At 37.1% G+C, this 23,148-nt stretch overlaps 1 protein-coding gene across 4 annotated transcripts in view; it reads right to left on the reverse strand.

Moving 5' to 3' along the window:
• Nucleotides 1-23,148, reverse strand: part of HS2ST1 (heparan sulfate 2-O-sulfotransferase 1) — a 171,165-nt gene that overhangs the window by 28,350 nt on the left and 119,667 nt on the right. For all 4 annotated transcript variants that reach the window (XM_065909640.1, XM_065909632.1, XM_065909649.1 and 1 more), the window contains exon 2: nt 4,932-5,170. In XM_065909640.1, the coding sequence (XP_065765712.1) occupies nt 4,932-5,170 (239 nt within the window). The remainder of the gene's footprint in view (nt 1-4,931; nt 5,171-23,148) is intronic.

Raw genomic sequence — 23,148 nt, forward strand, 5'->3', positions numbered from 1 at the left:
CTAATTTAAAGATACGTAACTCACCATCCTGGGAAGATTACAATACACATCTCGTATGATTATATCACCCCACTGAGACTCTTGTTCTAGATCTTTGCTATTCAAACTGTGGGTCAAGCACCAGAAGTATCAGTTTTGGCATTAATAGGAAGCATCTCAGAAATTCAAGTATCAGGCTTTATCTCAGTCCTTCTGAATCAAAAACTACTTCAACTGATGTTCAGTATACACATTCTAAGTCAAGAAGCATTCACCTAAAGTGTTGTTCTGAAAAATCAGTATTTGCAACTATTAATATAAAACCATATGCTTTAATGCAAATAGCCAGAAGTTGGTTTAACAGTAAGTTTTGTAAAAAAAAAAAAAAAAAATATATATATATATATATATACTGTCCTGTAAAAGAATACAAATTCTGGGTAATTCCAGAAAGGGGTTAAATATGATCAGACCAGATCAGATCAGAGATTTATTTATCTCAAATAAATATATGAGAGGAGAAAAGAATAAAGAAGAATCATAAAAGATGATGCCATTTAAACCTATTTGACATAGTTAAAGACAAGATATTCCATAATATAAAGATACTTTTGTGTACTAGAGTCAACTTCATTTTCCAACTAGAGGAGCTGATTACCTGTCTCCTGCTGATTCCTGTCGATTAACAGAGTAAAGCCCATCTCAAAAACATAACCTACATGACTAAGTCCACCTCACACTTACCACTTAAGTCCTTTCATGCCTTATATTCTCAAATGATTACCTCCTAATCTCCTTGTTCTAACTGTTCCTCTTATTTTATCCCAACTTCTTAATTCTGAAAAACTCTTATTAAACTACAGAAAATTGAAAGAACAGTAGCCAGTATTTGTATTCTTCACCAAGAGTCACTGTTAACATTTTGCCACGTCTGTGATATATATCTTTCTTTCCTCCCCTCTCTCTATGCACACACACACTTAATTTTTTTCTGAATCAAAGTAGCAGACATTTTTGCTCAAGGATCCAATCATGGGTCATGAATTACATTTGGTTTTCATGTCTCCTTAGTTTCTGCTAGCCCATCACTACCCCCCCCCCCTTTGGTTGTCATGACATTGACACTAATAGTTCAGGACAGTTGTCCTAGATATATATGTTCTATATAACATTCAACAATATGGATCTGCTTGTTTTCTCAGGATGAGGTCCAAGTTGAGCATTTTGGTTATACATTTTGGTGAGAACACAACTTGATGTTTTCTTTGAATAGTTGTCATAGTTCCTTCAACTATGTTTTATGTTTCCTAGTAAATTATAAATAAGCTCTTTTAAAAACATAGCCTTGTTTTTAATTTCTTTGGTAATTCCCCAAGTAATGTAGCATAATCTCAGTATACATTACATGTGCAATAAAGGAAAACTTGAAAGTAGAGTTGAGAATAGTGTCTAAGAATACACATAACTGTTACATAGGGAATATTTTATATCAGACCAGAAATATTCTATCTTTACCTCTAAGATTTTTGAGAAGAATGATTAAGCAGATAAAAAGTTCAGCACAGTCTCCCATAGAAAAACGAATCTAGGAAAGAGCCTGGGATATTAAAGGCAGATATTAAGCAGACTGGACTGCTGAGGTTGGAAGATGACAGAATGGAGGGCATGGATCATCTACTATATCCCTAAGTATTCTGACAAGTAAATTGGGCTTTAAATAGAAGATCAGGACAACAGCAGATTTTTAAAAAACCTCATTTTTTAAGTCTCACTTGAGTTAGATACTGATTAGAAACTATTGCTCAGAGAAGAAAGAAGAGCAAAATAGGTCATTTATTAATTCTTATTTAAATAATAGGGCAGTTCAGAACAGTTCACAAGGACAATAAAAATATGGCATTAAAATGAAGTATTATACAAGATAATTTTCAGGAAATATTTTTGAAATTATTTTCAAGGCATCTAATATTATAATTCAAAAGTTTACACTTAGAGAAAGCTTATACTAGGCTGAAAGTAAAATTAAAATGCTATCTAATATGTCATGCAAAGGGAAAGGAAATAGCACTTATGACTTGTTTGAAGAACTGTTTCAATTCAGAAGAAAAGATCAGTTAAAAAAAAATTAGATATGGTGTATAGAGAACATTTTGTATATTAAGACAGCCCTACCTAATTAATTACAGATACTGAACTACCAGCTGACATTGTGAAGTATGTCAACTGGTGATTAAGGCTATTCTTCCACTCTGCCCCCACAAAAGCATTTTAAGTATTGTTCATTTTGTAACCCAGTTGCCTTTAAGATAGTGTCTATGCATCTCTTTTGTTGCATAAACACATACACACACACACACACGACAAGATATTGAAAGGAAAACAGAAGTTTTATCTCATCTAAATGCAACTGGAAAAATGTACCAGTACATGATGCCTATAAATGTCTTATATGGTGAGCTTTGGCAGATTTATATTTCATGGGCTGGGGTTGGGGGGGAGGTCTAAGTCATTATCAGATATATCACAGCTAGAAGACAACTTTCTAACGCTGGACACATAATAATTCTAAAAATTTGAACAAATTATTTTTCTAAATAATATTACTGAAGAAATGTAAAATTATTATGTGAGTGTTAAGAATTGTTCCTTGTAAACCAAGATATATTCTGAAAAGTAATCATGCAGATTTAAAATCTACTACGCACTGTATAAAATCTGATAATTTAGGACAGTTGCCCTTGAGATATACAAAATTACATAATGAATAGTTTTTATGACCCACTTAGCTAAATAAGCTCATGTTTCTTCTCATTTACAAAAGAGTTATTTGATTTGGCTGATGAGTGTAGATTTTTGGTTCTATAGAAGAGAGTAATTGAGGATACTGCAGAGAGCCAAGAATTATATGGGCACATGATATGCCATATACAATTAGCCTTTACAAATAGTTCTCTAGTAAGAAAGCGAACCTAACCGTGGGTGTCAATGTTATTCTCTTACTTCAGTGAGAGGATTAAAGCTATGCTAAATAGTGGAATAACAGCAATTCTGTGACAGTAAAACAAGGTCAGACATTTTCAAACAGATAAATACATTTTAACTACATGACTATCACAAATACCTGTCTAATAAGCTACCTCAATATGGTATTTGATCCTACATAGTATTTTCAAATATTATCTTTTCTTATCATGGGGCTCAACTCCTATTCCCTTTAATATTTGTGGAAAGAACTATACTTATAATTATAGTCAGAACTCCAGGTATGACTCCAGGGGAGTCAGTTCCAGTTTCTGAGATAACTTCCTCCACTTCTCTTAAAACCACTTCATAAATTATCTATCCATCTGTTTATCTAAAGATTCTTAACAACTTGAAAGATACTGCACCCCAATGTTCACTGCAGCACATTTTATAAAAGGATACAAATTAACTTAATTATAAAACAGTTACAGATGTGGAAAACAAGTTTATTGGTCACCAGGAGGTAAGGAGAGAAGGGATAAATGGGAGATTAGGACTGACACAAAACATACTGCTATGTATCTAAAATGGGTAACTAATACGGACCCACTGTAGAGCACAGGGATCTCTACTCAACACTCTGCAATGACCTACATGGGGTCAGAATCTAAGAAAGACTGTATACATGTAAATGTATAGCTGATTCTTTTTGTTGAACAGCAGGAAATAACACAACATTGTAAATCAACTATACTCTGATAAAAATTTTTTAAAAAGATTCTCAATAACTTGAAAGGCAAGATTATATTAAAAATACAAGACATAATCCCTGTTCCCCAGAAGTTTATAGCTAATACTTACACGAATAAAGATAAGATTAAATTCAGGAGTCTAGTCACAAAACTGAGCTATATAGAATACAAGTATTACTGGAAATAGAACTGCCATATGACCCAGCAATACCACTTCTGGGCATACACACCGAAGAAACCAGATCTGAAAGAGACACGTGCACCCCAATGTTCATCGCAGCACTGTTTATAATAGCCAGGACATGGAAGCAACCTAGATGCCCATCAGCAGATGAATGGATAAGGAAGCTGTGGTACATATACACCATGGAATATTACTCAGCCGTTAAAAAGAATTCATTTGAATCAGTTCTAATGAGATGGATGAAACTGGAGCCCATTATACAGAGTGAAGTAAGCCAGAAAGATAAAGAACATTACAGCATACTAACACATATATATGGAATTTAGAAAGATGGTAACGATAACCCTATATGCAAAACAGAAAAAGAGACACAGAAGTACAGAACAGACTTTTGAACTCTGTAAGAAGGTGAGGGTGGGATGTTTTGAAAGAACAGCATGTATATTATCTATGGTGAATCAGATCACCAGCCCAGGTGGGATGCATGAATCAAGTGCTCAGGCCTGGTGGGCTGGGAAGACCCAGAGGAATCGGGTGGAGAGGGAGGTGGGAGGGGGGTTCGGAATGGGGAATACGTGTAACTCTATGGCTGATTCATATCAATATATGACAAAACCCACTGGAAAAAAAAAAATTAAAAAAAAAAAAAGTGAACCACAGATTAAAAAAAAAAAAAAAAGAATACAAGTATTCATCAAATAAAGATTTCTCAGTGATGAATTGAGACAATATAATGATTTTTATTGCAGGGCACCTGCTAAAAATATTTCAGTTTTAAAGGGCTAGCATACTGAAGAGCATCAACTTTGTCTTCAAAAATTCAAGCTGTTAATTCATTTATTTCACAAGTATTTGAATACATATTGTAGGCAAGGAAATGTACCAAATACTGTGAAGAATGTAAAACTATAGAGAAGTTTGGTTGATCCATTCCTCCAAGAAACTTACAATCCACTGGGCTCAGCATACATATCCCTTAAAATGCTTTACCTTCTTGAAATACAAAACTTGAGTTAGTGTCAGAAAACATTATGAATCCAAGTGGTATTTACCTGATCTTGCAGTGACATCACTGGATTATTTTTGGTAGTGTTGATGTGAAGAACATGGTATTTATTCTTTGCACACAGATCATAGGCAATATTGGTAAAAGAGGTGCTTGCAGTTTTGGGGACTCTGTTATAAATGATCACCATGTCGTCTTCCTCATCTAAAGCGACATCTTGCCGAGGGCCATCCATGGTATGTCGCTGCTCAATCTCTCGAACTTCATGTCGTGCAATAGCCCTTTCTGCAAAGAAAAATATGAACTTAGTTTTGAAAGACATTATAAAAAAAGTTGTAAAACACTGAAAATAATTTCCTATCCCTGGAACATAGTTCTCCTACTCAAGAACGGGGTTAAGAAATGTTTTAAGGACCAAAACTTCAGAATTATCTTGGAGAGATAATACGCATGCATATGAAGAACAAAAGAAAAAAAGTCATTGAGTTTAGAATACAACAGATTAGAGTTCTTTCATGTAGTTCAAAATACACTTTCCATTCCAATAGAATTTTTATAGCCTGAATTAATTCTCAAACACATAAAGACAGGTTGCATGGAATACTAAGCTTCACAGTAAAAATACACTTAGGAAATAAATCACTTATAATTTAGGCAGTGATTTAGAAATTTACTACTTAGGATGTAGTTGTGTGTGTGCTCAGTTGTGTCTGACTCTTGGAAGCCCCTTGGACTGCAGCCTGCCAGGCTCCTCTGTCCATGGGATTTTCCAGGCAAGAATACTGGAGTGGGTTGCCATTTCCTCCTCCAGGGGATCCTCCCCACCCAGGGACCCAGCCTGCATCTCTTGTGCCTCCTGCCTTGGCAGGTGGATTCCTTACCACTGCACCACCTGGGAAGTACACAGGATGTAGTAACCCCTGCCTTATCAGAATGTACTAGGGCAGTGATTATAAACGCTTGTGTGATTTTAGGTAACAAGAGTAAAGATGATATCAGAAAACCTTTTTCATTTTGGTGTTTTAAACTACAGATAAGTCCTGGCTATGTTTATTAATTAAACTCCATGGTGCCTCTAATTCAAATGACTGTTCACCAAGCAGTTTGAAAAGCAAGTTACATTTTTTTTCTTATTATTTATTTTTTAATTGAAAGATAACGGCTTTACAGAACTTTGTTGTTTTCTATCAAACCTCAACATGAATCAGTCACAGGTATACATATTTCCCCTCCCTTTTGAACCTCCCTCCCATCTCCCTCCCCATCCCACCCCTCTAGGTTGATACACAGCCCCTGTTTGAGCTACCTGAGCCAGATTATTCTCTATTTAATATAAGCTTCAACTTCAAATATTCTTTAGAATTAAGAAGCAAGAATATGGGAAGAAATGGGGGGGGGGGGGCGGAGAAGTAACAAGACTGCAAATTACTCTGCACAAAGACAACTGCTCACACACAGTAGGCACCCTCCTATCACCAGATCTCTGTGCCAGCTACCTTACCCTGCCTTGCCCTCTCATTCATTCTCCCTCTACCCCAATTCTGCCTAGTGAACTCCGCAAACGTCACACTGAATTTAATCATCACTTGCAAGGGAAGGGAAGCATCATCTAATCTCCCTAACTAGGTCAAGCCTCACACATACACATATGATGTATGTATATGTACCTCATAATGCACATCTCATTCATACACATAATTGCAATTTTACATTTTATGTGTATTAGCATCTATCTACCATACCAGCAACAATTGAGTAAAGTGACATAAAAAAGCAATGTGGTATAATTACAGTAACAAGTTCAGGCTTCAAATATTGTTTGACTATGCATCTTAAATTTTGATTCAGAAGATATGGCCACTACATTATAGAGTATGCTCTGAGCTGAGGATTCACCTTCAGAAGACTTGAAGTTCCAAGCCTGCTGCTTACTGGTGGTGGTTTAGTCGCTAAGTCATGCCTGACTCTGCGACCGCATGGACTGGAGCCCACCAGGCTCCTCTGTCCATGGGATTTCCAGGCAAGAATACTGGAGTGGGTGGCCATTTCCTCCTCCAGGGGATCTTCTTGACCCAAGGATCGACCCCACGTTTCCTACGTCTCTTGAGTTGCAGGCAGATTCTTTACTCACTGAGCCATCAGGGAAGCCCTACTAGCAGCAGGCTTTCCAAAACAGGAAGAGAAGCACACATATGAATACATACTATGCATATATACGCATCTCTTTTCAGGGGGGAGAGTTGGTTGGGAATACCGAGAAAACGAGATGAGCTTAATGTAGAACATATTGTTGGACTGCCTGGGATACCCAGGAGATGTAGGTAATTGGGCACACAGCTCAAGTGTTGAGAATAAACATTCGTGTAGAAGAGAGACATCTGGGAAACCGTAGGAATGGTGAAACTACATAGATATTACAGAATATATAGCATGTAAGGAGAGTTTAATCTTAGAACAGAATCTTAGGAAATATAAACATCTAAGGGCCAAGAAAAAAAGACAATCAACAGAAAAAGACTAAGAAGAAACAGAAAAAGAAACCTGGACAAACTTTTAAGAACCACATACCACATGTTTAGAAAGCAAAATATTTCTCAAAATTTAAAGTAGTTTACAAATGAATCTGTAATCGAGGTAATAAACGATGCTCAAGAATCTACACAGGATTTGGAAGTTCTCTCACTAAATTCAGCATGTATTTATGGAAAGCCTAAGAACATAATTATATTCAGTAATTTTAAGGGAATTTTATCTTCTAAGCAACCCCAAACTGTCACCACAATCCAAAACTATTACGGTACTGTTATGTCCTCAATCTCCCTTTTCCACTATGGGAAATAAAACAGTACTGTTGACATTTAAGTGCTGACAGAAGTTTAAGAGCTTGCTTCCTACAGCAGCCCAGATATATATGAAATTGCCTTTACTTTTAATGGCTACACCAACAACCAATAATGCTGAATGCTTTCACTAGTTTTTCTGAACTGAGTATTTAGAAAAGAAACAGATTTTGTTATTCTTTAAAAGAAGTTATTTTTTAGTTTATGGATTTAAAAAAAATTTTAAGGTGCTAAAACTCTATCTAGAGCATGAAACTAGCATGTTTTTAGAATTAATCATTATTCTTGGTTCATTATGTGTATTAAAGTATATGAACTGTATATTTGACATTTCCTAAATTAAAGACTAGAGATCTCTTCAGGAAAATTAGAGATACCAAGGAAATATTTCATGCATAGATGGGCACAATAAAGGACAGAAACAGTATGGACCTAACAGAAGCAGAAGATATTAAGAAGAGGTGGCAAGAATGCATAGAAGAATTATACAAAAAAGATCTTCATGACCCAGATAACCACGATGCTGTGATCATTCACCTAAAGCCAGATATCTTGAAATGTGAAGTCAAGTGGGCTTTAAGAAGCATCACTATGAACAAGGCTAGCAGAGGTGATGGAATTCCAGTTGAGCTATTTCAAATCCTAAAAAAAGATGCTGTGAAAGTGCTGCACTCAATATGCCAGCAAATTTGGAAAACTCAGCAGTGGCCACAGGACTGGAAAAGGTCAGTTTTCATTTCAATCCCAAAGAAAGGCAATGCCAAAGAATGTTCAAACCACCTACTGCACCACTGAACTCATCTCACACGCTAGGAAAGTAATGCTCAAAACTGTCCAAGCAACAGTGGCTCATGATGAGTTTTTGGGTCCTCTGAGGATATGATGAAAATAATAGATCTGGTCTCCAGAACGGCTGATGTGTACATGTCAGAGCTTCCTCCTGGAGCCCAACCATGGGCAGGCAGCTCCATGACCCCAAGTTAATTATTTCCAAAAAAAGAAAAAAGGCTCATGGACATCAAGGCCTGATGGTAAACTGCCTAAACGTATTAGTACATATATCAAAAACAAGAGGTTACTCACAAATTAGAATTGCAGGCAAACAGAAATCATAGAGGAAATTGGCAGTGATGATTAGAAAAATGTCTACAGCGAAGGTGCCTTATCACAAAATTTGACCTGTCAGAACTCCCTGGTAATTATGCCTTTTGCAGAGCCAGACAGGAACTAAGAGCTTGGAGCTATCAAACACCTGAGTTAAAGAGGATCCTTAGCACTTTCTAGAGATAAATCCTCAGTTGTGTAAATCCCCGAATACTGTTCTGGTATAATTTGTTCCCCATAAAATGTGCACACAATGAGAAGTAGGAAGCAACAAAAGTGGATCAAAAGAAAGCTATTAAAAGGTTAACTGATTTCTTTTCCACCACCACTTACTGTGAGTGAACTGTGTAGTCAGACAGTATCTGATCTTCATGGAAGTAGGATTTGGTAATTATTATGAATTAAACAAACTGGTTGAAAAATTGTATACATTATTTTCTCATGAATATGTTCAGCTGAGTCAGCTTCCCTGAATTCAATCACCATGGGGACTGACAAATTCCAACATGGATGATTAAAGGCTGGACTCTCAACACTAGTAAGTGTTTTCTTGTGTGGTTTCCAGGCAGTGAGCAAGAGACGCACGTGTTGTCCTTAAAACTTACAAGTGGACTGCCCTGGTGGTCCAGGGGTTAGGATTCCACCTGTAAATGCAGGGGATGCGAGTCTGATCCCTGGTCGGGAAGATTCCACATGCTGCAGGGCAACTACTGAGCTCACCTGCCACAACCACTGAAGCCCACACTCCCTAGAGTCCATGCTCCACAACAAGAGAAGTGCCACAGTGAGAAGCCTGCAATCCACAACTAGAGAGTTGCTCCCACCTGTTTCAGCTAGAGAAAGCCTGTGGAGCAACAAAGACCCAGCACAGTCAAAATGAAATAAATTAATTACTTAAAAAAATTTTGCATTTATGTTTAACTGGATCATCCTATAAAAAGGAGTTGAGACCACCTTCTACTTCAAGGACGATGCTGTAAACTTATGTTTTTGCTATTCCTCTCATGAAGTACAACTAAAACCCTGGACATCATACACATGACAAACATAAGACTCTAAAAGTTGGAGAGAAGGAAACAGACTAGTTACAGCCCTTAAGATTCAAGGAACAACGTGGTGAGTTCCTTAAGTTTTCCTTAGCCTTACATACCCCAGTCTTGGAGCAGTAGAAGCTGGCAACCCAGGAGCAGGCATACATAGAAAGACGTCCAACAAAAGCCCTGCCAGAACACCAAGAAAGGGACAGCATGGTAAGACAAAAACTTTTCGGACGATAATCACCCTGCTGTAGCTAAACTCCACAGAAAACCGGTGGCCCCACTTCCATGCTCACGGGCCAAGGAGCAAGCCCAGACTCCTACCCTCACAGGGCTGGAATCAGCAGCCCAGAATCTCCAGTGGAATGCTGTCCCAGGAGACAAGGTAGGGGGCCAGGACTTTTATCCGAGCCAACAGGTAGCAAGGCGCCTCTGCAGAGTCAGTGAACCAAGCAAGGAACCGGAATGCCCACTTTCACGGAGCGGTGATGAGAGGCCCCCTCACCCCCGCTCGGGCTGTCAGGGGAGACCTGGGGAGAATCACTCAGAGTGACGAGGCCACGGCCATCCCTGACCAGGGGACAGCCAGCTCAGCCGCTGTTGATGGCGGCCTGTTTGGGAACCTGAACTCCTCCCTCCACTCGCAGTAACAAAGCAGCAACCCCTTCCCTTGCCAGAGCAGTACTGGGAAAAGTCAACTAAAACAAAAGGTACTTTTAAATCAGAGTCAGAGTACCCACAGATACAGAGAACAAACTAGTGGACACCAGTGAGGAGAGGGAAAGGCGGAGGAGCAATACAGGTGTTGGGGGAGAAAAGGGCTATTGTGGATCATATGACATCACGTGTGTGAAACTTTTTAAAAGTGCAAAACCCTATAGAAGTTAAAGAATATTTTATTCAACTGAAGAAAAAAAGATCCAAAGTCTCACAACATAGCATAAAAATATCCACGTTTCAATTAAATTGTACTCAGCATATTAAGAACAGGATCTCAAACTCAATGAATAGAGACAAGAAATGACAATATAAAAAGGACAGTGATGTTAGAATTACCAAAGATTTAAAGCAGTCATGATAAAAATGCTTTCAAGAACAAGCCTGAACCAAACTAAAAAATAGAAGGCCTCAGAAAATAAGCTCAGTAATGAAATAAAATATATAAATAACTAAATGGAAATTTTAGAACTGGAAGAAAAACAAACAAACAAACAAACCCAAAATAAAAAGCTCAGTGAATGGGATCAACAGCAGAATAGAAAGGAAGAAAATTTAGTGAACTGGAACATGGAACAAAAGAAATTATCCAATCAGAATAACAATGAGAGCATATAATAGGGAGAATAAAGCAACAGAACCTTGGGGAACTTGTGGGATGTAACAACAGGATCTAAAATTGGTGTCACGGTGTCTTGGAAGGAAAAGAGAAAGAAAGCAGGGCTAAAAGAGTTCTTAAAGAAATATGGCTGAAAACTTGACATCCGACAGAAGATAAAGATTTAAGATGCTGAACAAACTCCAAATGGCATAAACCAAAAACATCCAAGACAAGACACATCATAATTAAGCTTCTGGAAACTAAAAATGAAGGAAAAAAGGCTTGAAATCAGCCCAATAAATGAAGCATACTGTAGAAAAAAAACTGGAATAACAGCAGATTTCTCATCAGAAGTCAAAGAGCCAGAAGGAGGTGGCACAATTTTTCAAGTGGTGAAATAAAATAATCCTATACCCAGAGAAAATCATCCTCAAGAATGAAGGGATATAAGATATTCCTATATGAAAGAAACCTATAATAATTTATTGCTACTATGATTAAAGAAGTTCTCTAGAAAGGAAAAAAAAACATAAAAGAAGAAATCTTAAAACACAAGGGAAAAAAAAAGGGAGCAAGAAAAAAGAAAGAATAAACATAAAGGTAAATACAATAAACTTTCCTTATGTTTTCAAAAATGTTTGACATATAAAGCAAAAATTATAACACTGTGTGATATGATTTTAAATGTATGCAGAAGAAATATTTAGTGCAATTATGTTGTAAGTGGCAGATAGTAAAAGTATGTATATAGAGGTAGTTTCCATACTTCACTTGAATTGGTAAACTGATGACACCAGTAAATTGTGACAAGTGATATTTATATGATGTAATACATAAAGCAACCATGGAAAAATGTTGTATAAAGACTCAGAAACACACTCCAAGTGTTTTACACTCAATAACACTATGGATAAATCAAACTGTAACTTTTAGTAAGTGTTAAAGAAATTTATAGGAATGAAGAGAAAAGAAAAGAGGTAAGAAGAAAAACAGAAAACAAAACTGAAAGAAATATCAAGGAAACTTAAATACATAAGTGAATAAAAATGAAAATAAAGTAAGAGGAATTCCCAAGACAGCAAAGACCCTGAGCTTACTTCCCCTCATAAGCACATCAAAATAACAACTATTTACAGAATAACTATTGATGAAAAAGATTTGAACCTACCAGAAAAGATCTTCTACAACTAAAAGTATAAAGAAGGAACCATAATGGAGATGGATAGGAGAGGTGGAGTGGTAGTAGAGTCAAACCTCAACCCTTGGGTTGGGTGACCCACAAATGGTAGAATTATTACAACTGCAGAGGTTCTCCCCCAGGGAATAAGGGGTCTGTGCCCCACAATGGGCTCTGTACCCCAGAGTCGTGTACCAGAAAGATGAGCCCCCAGAGCATCTGGCTTTGAAGATCAGTGATGCTTATTTTCAGGAGACTCAGAAGACTGTGGGAAATAGAGACTCCATTCTGAAAGGGCAGACACAAAATCTTGTCTGTTGTTGGAACCAGGGAAGATGGCAGTAAGGAGCCTGGGTCAGACCCACCTGCTGATCGTGGAGAGTCTCCCAGAGAAGCAGGAGGAAACCAGAGCTCACACTGAGGCAAAGACACTGGTGGCAGCCATTTCGGGGAGCCTGTCCTGCCACGTGGACACTGGTGTTGACAAGCGCCATTCTGGAATACTCCCTCTAGCGTATTAATGTCAGGACCCAGCTCCCTCCACCCCCCACCCACAAGTGCTGGGTCTCCTCAGGTCAAGCAACTAACCAGGTGGGACACAGCTCCACCCACCAGCAGACAGGGCACATTAACACCCCTGAGCCCACAGCAGTCCCGGAACATGACCCCAGCCACCACAGGGCCCAGCACGCAGCTGCACACACCAGTGTGAAGGCACTAGAGCCAGATCTTCCAGAGCTTCACAGCCAGAGACACTGAGACCCAGCTTTGACCACCAGCAGGCGGGCAAAATCCCCACAATCCTCTGAGACTCACACCAGCAAGCCTGCTTTAGCATTAGGACCAGCTTCATCTATCCTTCCTAAACTATTTCAAGAACTGCAGAGGAAGGAATGTTTCCAAACTCATTCATGAGGCCAGCAACACCCTGATACCAAAACCAGATAAAGATATCACAAGAAAAGAAAATTATAGGCCAGAATCATTGATGTACTTAGATGCAAAAATCCTCAACAAATATTGGCACAGCAAATACAAAATACATTAAAAGGATCATACTTCATGATCAAATGGACTTCATATCAGGTATGCAAGAATGGTTCAACAGCCACAAATAAACTAATGTGATAAACATTAACAAACTGAAGAATAAAAACTATATGATCATCTCAATAGGTGCAGAAAAAGGTTTTGACAAAATTCAACACCAATTTATGATTTAAAAAAAACAAAAACAACCAACTCTCCAGAAAGTGGGCATAGAGAATATACCTCAACATAATAAAGGCCATATATGATAAGCCCACAGCTAACATCATACTCAACAGTGAAAAGCTGAAAGCATTTCCTCTAAGATTAGGAACAATACAAGGATGCCTACTCTCCCCACTTTTATTCAACATAGTATCAGAAGACCTAGCCATAGCCATAGCAATCAGACAAGAAAAATAAAAGGAATCTAAATTGGAAAGTAAAACTGTCACTGACTGCAGATGACATAATACTATACATCAAAAACCCTAAGGAAAACTACTTAAGAGTTCATCAATGAATCTGGTAAAGTTGCAGAATACAAAATTAATATATAGAAATCAGTTGCACTTCCATACCCTACCAACGAACTATCAGAAAGAAACTTGAAGAAACAATCCTATTTACAATTACATTGAAAAGAATAAAATACCTATGAATAAACATATATAAGGGGTAAAAGACCTGTGTCCCCATATACAAGGACTCTTCTAGACCTTTGTAAATACATGGCTTACATATTTATTATGCTTGTGCATTAATTATATATTGACTCTTAAGATTAATGAAAATATATTACAAAATAAAAATCAAATTTTCTTTCCAAATTTCATCTCACTAATGAATTATGACTAAAAATTTATTGGTTAATGTTCTTAAGAGGATCTATTAGGTAAGAATATTAAAGTACCTGATAAATATCCCAACAATCTGGTAACTACCAATATAATTATTTTCTTTTTATTACTAAGGTTACTAAGCTAAAGGAATATGTAATATATTTATATTGGCTAGTTTTTTACAGTTATTACACAAATTTTAAAATGTGAAATTCTTATAACAATATTCCTTTATATTACCAATCTGAAAAATGCATTAATCACCTATATGAAATATAATATTGTTAATAGCTAACAGTGCATTCTCACTATGTGCCTTAAATGTATCATTCTTTATACGCATACTCTGTGTTAAGTGTTTTATATGCATTATCTCAAGTTTTGATCCTTAAAACAACCCTAAGAGGCAATATTATTCTTCTCATCTAGATGAGGAAACAGATTCTCAAAGAAGTTAATTGATCATAAGCCGAATACTAATGTCAGGATATGGTCTCAGGTCAATCTGACTCTAGAGCCTGTGCTTCACATTATACTTGTCATCTGAGATTTAATCTGCTTCGATAAGAGGAAGGAGTAGGGTTGCATAATTAAATACAGCAGGATATTATATAAAAGCACCACTTTTTTTGCAAGTACCCATTTTTAAAATATAGAATATTATAGTTAAAAACCATGGGTGAGCTGACTTCATTCTGTACATATTTCAATCACTTGAAAAGAATATTCTGATAGGAAATGGGGATTCCAACTAATATTCTTTTCCCTTTTCTTGTTTTACCAAGACATCTCAAACATCCCTCGTACCTTTTTATACACTTCTCAAGTAATCTATTCATATTTTAAATTTACATCTTATACAAAATCAAATAAATGCCATAACAGAGAACAAACTAATTCAGAAACCAAGAAGTGGGGTAAAAAACTTACAGAGAAAGATACACTGGATAGGTTGAGCCTTGAAAAGATACTGGGTTTCAAAATATAGAGATGGATCATTTGGGAAGCCATAAAGGCCTGCAGAGTGATGAAGTTGACAAGTAACACACTAGTAAAATTTGATTATAGAATTATTTAACCAACAGTGTTCTGTGACAACCTAGAGGGGTGGGATGGGGTGGGAGGGAGGTTCAAGAGAAAGGGGACATATGTATACTGGCTGATTCATACTATTGTACTCAGTTCAGTCCAGTCGCTCAGTCGTGTCTAACTCTTTGTGACCCATGAACTGTAGCATACCAAGCTTCCCTGCCTATCACCAACTCCCAGAGCTTGCTCAAATTCATGTCCATGGAGCCAGTGATGCCATCCAACTATCTCATCCTCTGTCATCCCCTTCTCCTCCTGCCTTCAGTTTTTCCCAGCATCAGGGTCTTCTCCAAGGAGTCAGTTCTTCACATCAGGTGACCAAAGTATTGGAGTTTCAGCTTCAGCATCAGTCCTTCCAATGAATATTCAGGATTACTTTCCTTTAGGATTAACTGATTTGATCTTCCTGCACTCAAAGGGACTCTCAAGTCTTCTCCAACACCACAGTTCAAAAATGGTCCAACTTTCACATCCATACAAGACTACTGGAAAAACCATACCTTTGACTACAGAGACCTTTGTTGGCAAAGTAACACTGTTGTATGGCAGAAATCAACACAGCACTGTAAAGCAATTATGCTCAATTAAAAGTAAATTAAAAATTATTTAACAACAGTAATGTAAAACAGCTTTAAAAAAAAATTATGACAATTTTAGGCTATACTGATAAGCATATAATCATCAAAGTAACAACTGTTCCTTTTTGAGCCTTTATTATGGGCCAGAAGCAACACTGCTATGTGTTTAAACATGTATTACTGCATTTAATTCTTAAAGGAACCCTATACCTATTACTTATAAGGTAATAATATGGAAACGTGGTGTCAGATTAAAGAGTTTTGAGGAACAGTCAGAACCCAAAACTTCAATCTGATACCAAAGCCTAACCAAATTGTAGTCAGTACTGTCTTAAACCACAGGAAAGCACTGTTCCTAGGAAATCTTTATCTGTCACACATGTAATATTATGTATCATTTCAGGCATACACAAAGAATAGAGTACATTCAGGATGGAAAAGAGCTGGATAACCCATGCCATACACAAAATGGCTTTTAAAACACCGAGTACACTTAACTAGAGAGGAGAAATTTCATAAATGTACGAAAGTTATATTGAAATATTTGAAAAGTTATTATGAAAAAGAGGCATCCTTTCTATAGAATCACTCTAGAAGACAAGATAGACTATGTCTCAACACGGAATTATCTTTTTAAATAACTAGGAGTGCAAAGAAAAGATATGTGCAGTTTAGGGGGAGGTAAGCTGTCAATCTCCAGAGATACTCATCTACAGGCTTCATGTGTCTTAGTCACTCACTCGGGTCCGACCCTTTGTGACCTCATGAACTGTAACGTACCAGGCTCCTCTGTCCAAGGGATTCTCCAGGCAAGAATACTGGAGTAGGTAGCCAAGCCCTTTTCCAGGGGATCTTCCCCACCTAAGAATCGAACCCAGGTCTCCAACATTGCAGGCAGATTCTTTATTGAACCACGAGGAAAAGCCCCAGAGGTGCTTCATGAGGACCCACCAAAAGATGTAGATAGGATTTCTGCACTGATGAGAGCTGAAACCATAGGACATCTGGTGTTGATTAGATACTAGGTATCTAACTAGGTAAATACCTGTGCTTAGTTGCTCAGTTGTGTCCGACTCTTTCCAACCGCATGGACTGTAGCCCACTGGGTCCTCTTTCTATGGGATTTTTTAGGCAAGAATACTGAAGCAGGTTGCCATTTCTTTCTCTGGTGAATTCAATCCATGTCTCCGGTGCCTCCCACATTACAGGCAAATTCTTTACCTGCTGAGCCCACTGGGGAAGCCTGCATGCTAGCATACAGACTGTTTGAAGGATTCTCTCCACTGAGCCTCTAACAAGGTAGGAAAGAGCAAAAATAAAGACAGAAGCAGGGTGGTGACAATTAACTAAGAAGAAGGAGTGGAACGCTGACACACTCTTTCCATAATTCTGTCTTGAATAAGGCACTGAATAGTGTTGTTCAGTCATGTCCGACTCTTTGCAACTCTATGGACTGGAGCATGCCAGGCTTCCCTGTCCCTCACCATCTCCCAGAGTTTGCTCAGACTCATGTCTACCTTGAGAAGGACTAAGTATGTATCTCTTATGATTATGGCAAAAACTCAGATAATGAGCAGATTGATACTGCACCTTATGCTTTAAGTAATTAGAATATTGTGATAATTTATAACCTAGTTCTTCACACTAGATTCATTAACTAATTCCATTAATATTCACTAAGAATCTATTAATTTATAATTCATCTGGTCCTGGAGATAAGCCTAATCCTGGAGAGTTTGGTGGCATGGCATTATAATAAAATTTTATAAGATGCAATAGAGGGCCCATAAATGGGATGCTTAGGAAAGGATTCACAAAGAAGATTGAGAAAGAAAGTATCTCCTGAGTAGAAAAAGAAAGCCATTCTAGGCAGAGAGAAAAACTTGAGCAAAACCCTTGGAGGTATAATACTGCATGATGCATTCAGATCCTAAAAGTGGTTCTTGGTAAGTTCAGAATATGAAAGAATGGGTAGAGACAAAGTAAAACATGAGGCAGACAAGTGGGTAGGGGTCAAACACAGTGTCTTAATCACCATACTGGGTTATGAACTGTAACTTGAAAGTCAACAATTATCAAACTCATTAAGCTCAGAACCTCTCTTTATACACTTAAAAATTAGGGACTCCAAAGAGTTTTCATTAGTTTAGGTTATATCTACTAATATCATATGAGAAATGAAAACTATAAAATTAAAAATATTTATTAATTTAAAAATAATAATATAATAAAGCATGTTAGCAAAAATGGCAGTTCTGTGAAAATACCTTTTTCAAAAAAAATTTAGTAAAAAGAGTGACTTTTTAACATTTTTGCATTTACTTTTTATATGTCTAACAATGAAAGATAACTGGATTCTCATAACTGTTTTTCCATTCAAAATATTTCCACATAGTATTTGGGTTGGAGTCTATGAAGCAACCAGACACACAGATTTTGTACAGATCCACAGATGGAAACTGGAGAAGGAAATGGCAACCAGCTCCAGTCTTTTTGCCTGGAAAACCCCATGGACAGAGGAGCCCCAGGGCTACAGTCCAGGGGTGCAAAGAATCACACATGACTGAGCACACATGCACAGCTGGAAAAGGATTATTTTAATAATATTTTCTGAGAGTTGTTTGACACTACACTAAAACTCAACAAGTGTCATTTCTCAAAGGCTAGTTGTAAAGTGATAACCCATGTTAGTAAACTTCCTAGACACTGTATATTGATCTACCTTGTACCATCACTTAAAAAATACTGGTTTATGCAGTTACACAGATCCACCAAAGGTAACATGTCTAATTATACAACTCCCCCCCCAAACTCACATCCATTATATCACCACCAATCTCATCAAAATACTCAGTACTAGGAAGCTCATAGTGACAAATACAAGTTTTCTCAAATTTTCTACTGGGCAACAAGCATTATCAGCTATTTTCCTTCAAGTAACAAATTTACTTTATACACTTCATAATTCAACTAGGATATTAATTTTGATATTAAACTGGCAGGAAGACTCAGAGACTTCCTCAACTTTTAGCAGAGGTTCAAACTGCTATTAAAATAGATGTGCTTTGATTGTTGAAATAAACGCCATACCAAAAAGATGAAGAAAGCATTTTCAAAATCAAGAAAGAAATGCCAATATTGTCTACAAAGCTGAATTATTTTCACACTTCAACAGCTGCACCTGGTACTTCATTGACTAGTAAGTAAAAAGAATATGGAGTAACTAGGCATCAACTCCAGCTGGGCTTGGAGATCATTAGCTAAAACCTACACAGCAGCTGTTTGAAAATGAGAATTAGTGATGCTGAAAACTTGCCATTATTTCACTGAAGCTTGATATATATCATATTCAGAGCAGTGGTTTTCAATCTGAGTATGCATCAGGATGACTTGCAAGGTTTGTTAAAATACAGATTCCAGATTCCCCACCATCTCCAGTTGTTAATTCAGGGTCCAATAATTTTCTATCAAGTTCCCAAGTGATGCTGACGTGATGGTCCAGGAATACTTTGAGAATGAATACTCTAGAGAATATTTCTACTGGTTTATTAACAAGATAGGTGGAGATAAGTCTCTTTTCCATGTGACTAATTAATTAGTATCCCTATTAATTTAGAATTTACAGTAACTTTAAGTAGTTTAAATATGTAGAAAATAATGCTACTCAATTTCCTGGTAGAAACTAGATGTGAGAGTGTTCTAGTCAGGACAAACTTTACCCTTTAACTCATGGCATTGATTCTGCTGGGCTGGGTGGGTGTCCCATCTCCTTCAAAGAGCTTTTTTTATAAAAGCTACCTTCTTTCTGGAAAAGAATGGTGATGACCATTACCCGGCATAGAATAGGTATTAAATTTGCTTAATGAAAATAATATAGTATTATTAAATTAATGGATACAGAAGATAAGAACTCTTCACTAAGCAATCTAAGAAAAAACTACTTTTTAAAAGAAGTGAGAATGTGGTATGATGATTTGAACCCTTCTAACATAGCAACCAATGTTACACACAGCATAGTCAAAGCTGAAGCTCCATACACATCACACTTTTTCCTATAGGTTTGATATTCTAGGTATGTCAAACCTTATCCTCAGGGTTTTTTTCCTCTAATGGTGTCAAGACTATGTGAGAGAGGATAAGGAGCAGGGAAGCTGAAGATTAAAGGAGTTAAAAAACAGGATAGGACTATAATTTTCAAGTCTAGATGAAGCCAAAAGTCACAAGGAGAGTTAAGTTATCTTAAATAGAATCCAGGGCATAATAGATTCTGCATGTCTGGGAAAGTACTAGGAATAAATACTTTTAAAAAGCTCTCAGGGTGAAATGAGTCTCCATGACCTGAAAGCTAAAGCAACTGGAGACATTACAAGGCATCCTAGAACACTGGAACCTACCTAATTCATTTTTGTTAACTCTGGTTTATGACTCCATAGGTATCATTCTCCATTTCGTACATAACTAAGACACTATGGAAGAATTCCCCATAGCATCATTGCTCATCTTTGGAGGCCACTGTATTTGTTACTGAGTTCCAGTTAGTTTCTCCATTTTGGCTTTTTTTTGGGGGGGGTGGGGGGTGGGGGTGGCCTAAGATAAATTGGAAATAATGAGTCTAAAAACAAGGTAGTTTAAGGAAAATTAAAATTTAGGAACAAGGCTATATTATAAGATGTGATAATTATAATCCTTAAATCCTTATTTATAACTACAAAAATTAATATTTGCACATTAAGAGTAAATGACCTATACACCCCAATGAAAAGACAAGAGATTTTCAGACTGGATAAAAGAAAGTATGATTCAACTATATCCTGCCTACAAAAAATTCATTTTAGATGAAAGAAATAAATGAACTTCAAAAATGGGGGAAAATGTATCATGTTAACAAAATTCAAAAGAAAACTGAACTGACCATATTAAACACAAAATGGATTTCAGAGAAAAAAATATTTCTAGGAATAAAAAAGATTATTTCATAATAGTAAAGAGGTCAATAGAATAACAATCTTAAATATTTGTGCATTTATAAGAGAGTTTCAAACCACACAAAAAGCTCAAAACAGAGAAATCCACAGGTACAACCAGTGATATCACCATTACTCTCTTAATAACTAACTGAATACGTAGTCAGAAAATCAGTAAAGATACAGAAAACTTGAACAATACTATCAATTAATTTGGGTCAACTGGCCTTTATAGAACAATAGAGAAGACTGATATACATTCTTTTCAAGTGCACTTGAAAGTTTCTGAGTCATAAAACAGTACTTAATATATGTGAAAGATTCAAATGATACAACGTATCCTCCCTGATTACTCCAGAATTAAATGATCAAAACAGAAAAGACATTTTAAAAGCTCACAAACATTTGGACTAAGTAATATGTTCCAAGTAATCCTCAGGACTTTTATAGTTCATGAGGTTCTCAGGGCAAGTATATCGGGTTGGTTTGCCTTCACATTTGTCAGAACTCTCTGGTGTGATCCATCCATCTTGGGTGGTCTGCACAGCACAGGTCAGAGCTTCACTGAGTTGTGTAAGCCTCTTTGCCACGACCAGGCAGTGATCCATAAAGACTCCTCAAAGTTCCTTGGGCAGCAAGATCAAATCAGTCAATCTTAAGGGAGATCAACCCTGAATACTCACTGGAAGAACTGGATGACAAAGCTGAAGCTCCAGCATTTTGGTCATCTGATGGGAACAGATGACTCTTTGGAAAAGACCCTGATGCAGGGAAAGATTGAGGGCATAAGGAGAAGAGGGTGTCAGAGGATGAGATAGCTGGACAGCATTACCGATGCAATGAACATGAACTTGGGCAAACTCCAGGAGACGGTTAGGGACAAGGAGTCCTGGCATGCTGCAGTCCATGGGATTGCAGAGTCAGACATGACTGGGTGGCTGAACAACAACAACCTACAGGACAGAGCAAAAATCCAAAAGGAAATTAGAAAAGCACTTTGAACCTAATAAACATGAAATATACCAATGTTTCTAAGACAACTAAAGCAGTACTTAGAGAAAAACTAATACTATGATATGATTATTTTAGAATAGAAGGTCAATATCAATAGATTAGGCCTCACCCTAAGAAAATAGAAAAAGAAGAGTAAACAAAGGCAGAAATCACTGAAATAGAAAACATAAAAACAACACAGAGAAAAATCAATAAAACCAAAGCTGGTTGTTTGAGCAAATACAATAAAAACTGATAAACCTCTAGCTAAATACAGAAAAAAAGAGAAAAGACACAATTATGAGCATCAGGAAAAAGGAGAAGGCACTACAGAAAATGGGGGTATATTATATAACAATTGTATGCCAATATACTTGACAACTAGAAAAAATAGCCAAATCCCTTGAAAGTCAAAAATTAACAAAGCTCATTCAAGAATAGATAACAAAATTAAATAACCTTTTAGGGAACCCTCTTACACTGCTGGTGGGAATGCAAACTAGTACAGTCACTATGGAGAACAGTGTGGAGATTCTTTAAAAAACTGGAAATAGAACTGCCACATGACCCAGCAATCCCACTCCTGGGCATACACACCAAGGAAATCAGAACTGAAAGAGACACGTGCACCCCAATGTTCATTGCAGCACTGTTTATAATAGCCAGGACATGGAAGCAACCTAGATGCCCATCAGGAGACGAATGGATAAGAAAGCTGTGGTACATATACACCATGGAATATTACTCAGCCATTAAAAAGAATTCATTTGAATCAGGTCTAATGAGGTAGATGAAACTGGAGCACATTATACAGAGTAAAGGAAGCCAGAAAGAAAAACACCAATACAGTATACTAACACATATATAAGGAATTTAGAAAGATGGTAACAATAATCCTATATGCAAGACAGAAAAAGAGACACAGATGTATAGAACAGACTTTTGGACTCTGTGGGAGAAGGCGAGGGTGGGATGATCTGAGAGAATAGCATTGAAACATGTATATTATCAAGTGTGAAACAGATCGCCAGTCCAGGTTTGATGCATGAGACAAGTGCTGGGGGCTGGTGCACTGGGATGACCCAGAGGGATGGGATGGGGAGGGAGGTGGGAGGGGGATTCAGGATGGGGAACACATGTAAATCCATGGCTGATTCATGTCAGTGTATGGCAAAAACCACTACAACACTGTAAAGTAGTTAGCCTCCAACTAATACAAATAAATGGAAAAAAAAAAAAGCAATAGGAATAAAAAAAAATAAACTGAATAACCTTTTATATACTAAAGAAAT

Source organism: Muntiacus reevesi, chromosome 1 (genome assembly GCF_963930625.1).
Source record: "Muntiacus reevesi chromosome 1, mMunRee1.1, whole genome shotgun sequence".
NCBI lineage: Eukaryota > Metazoa > Chordata > Mammalia > Artiodactyla > Cervidae > Muntiacus > Muntiacus reevesi.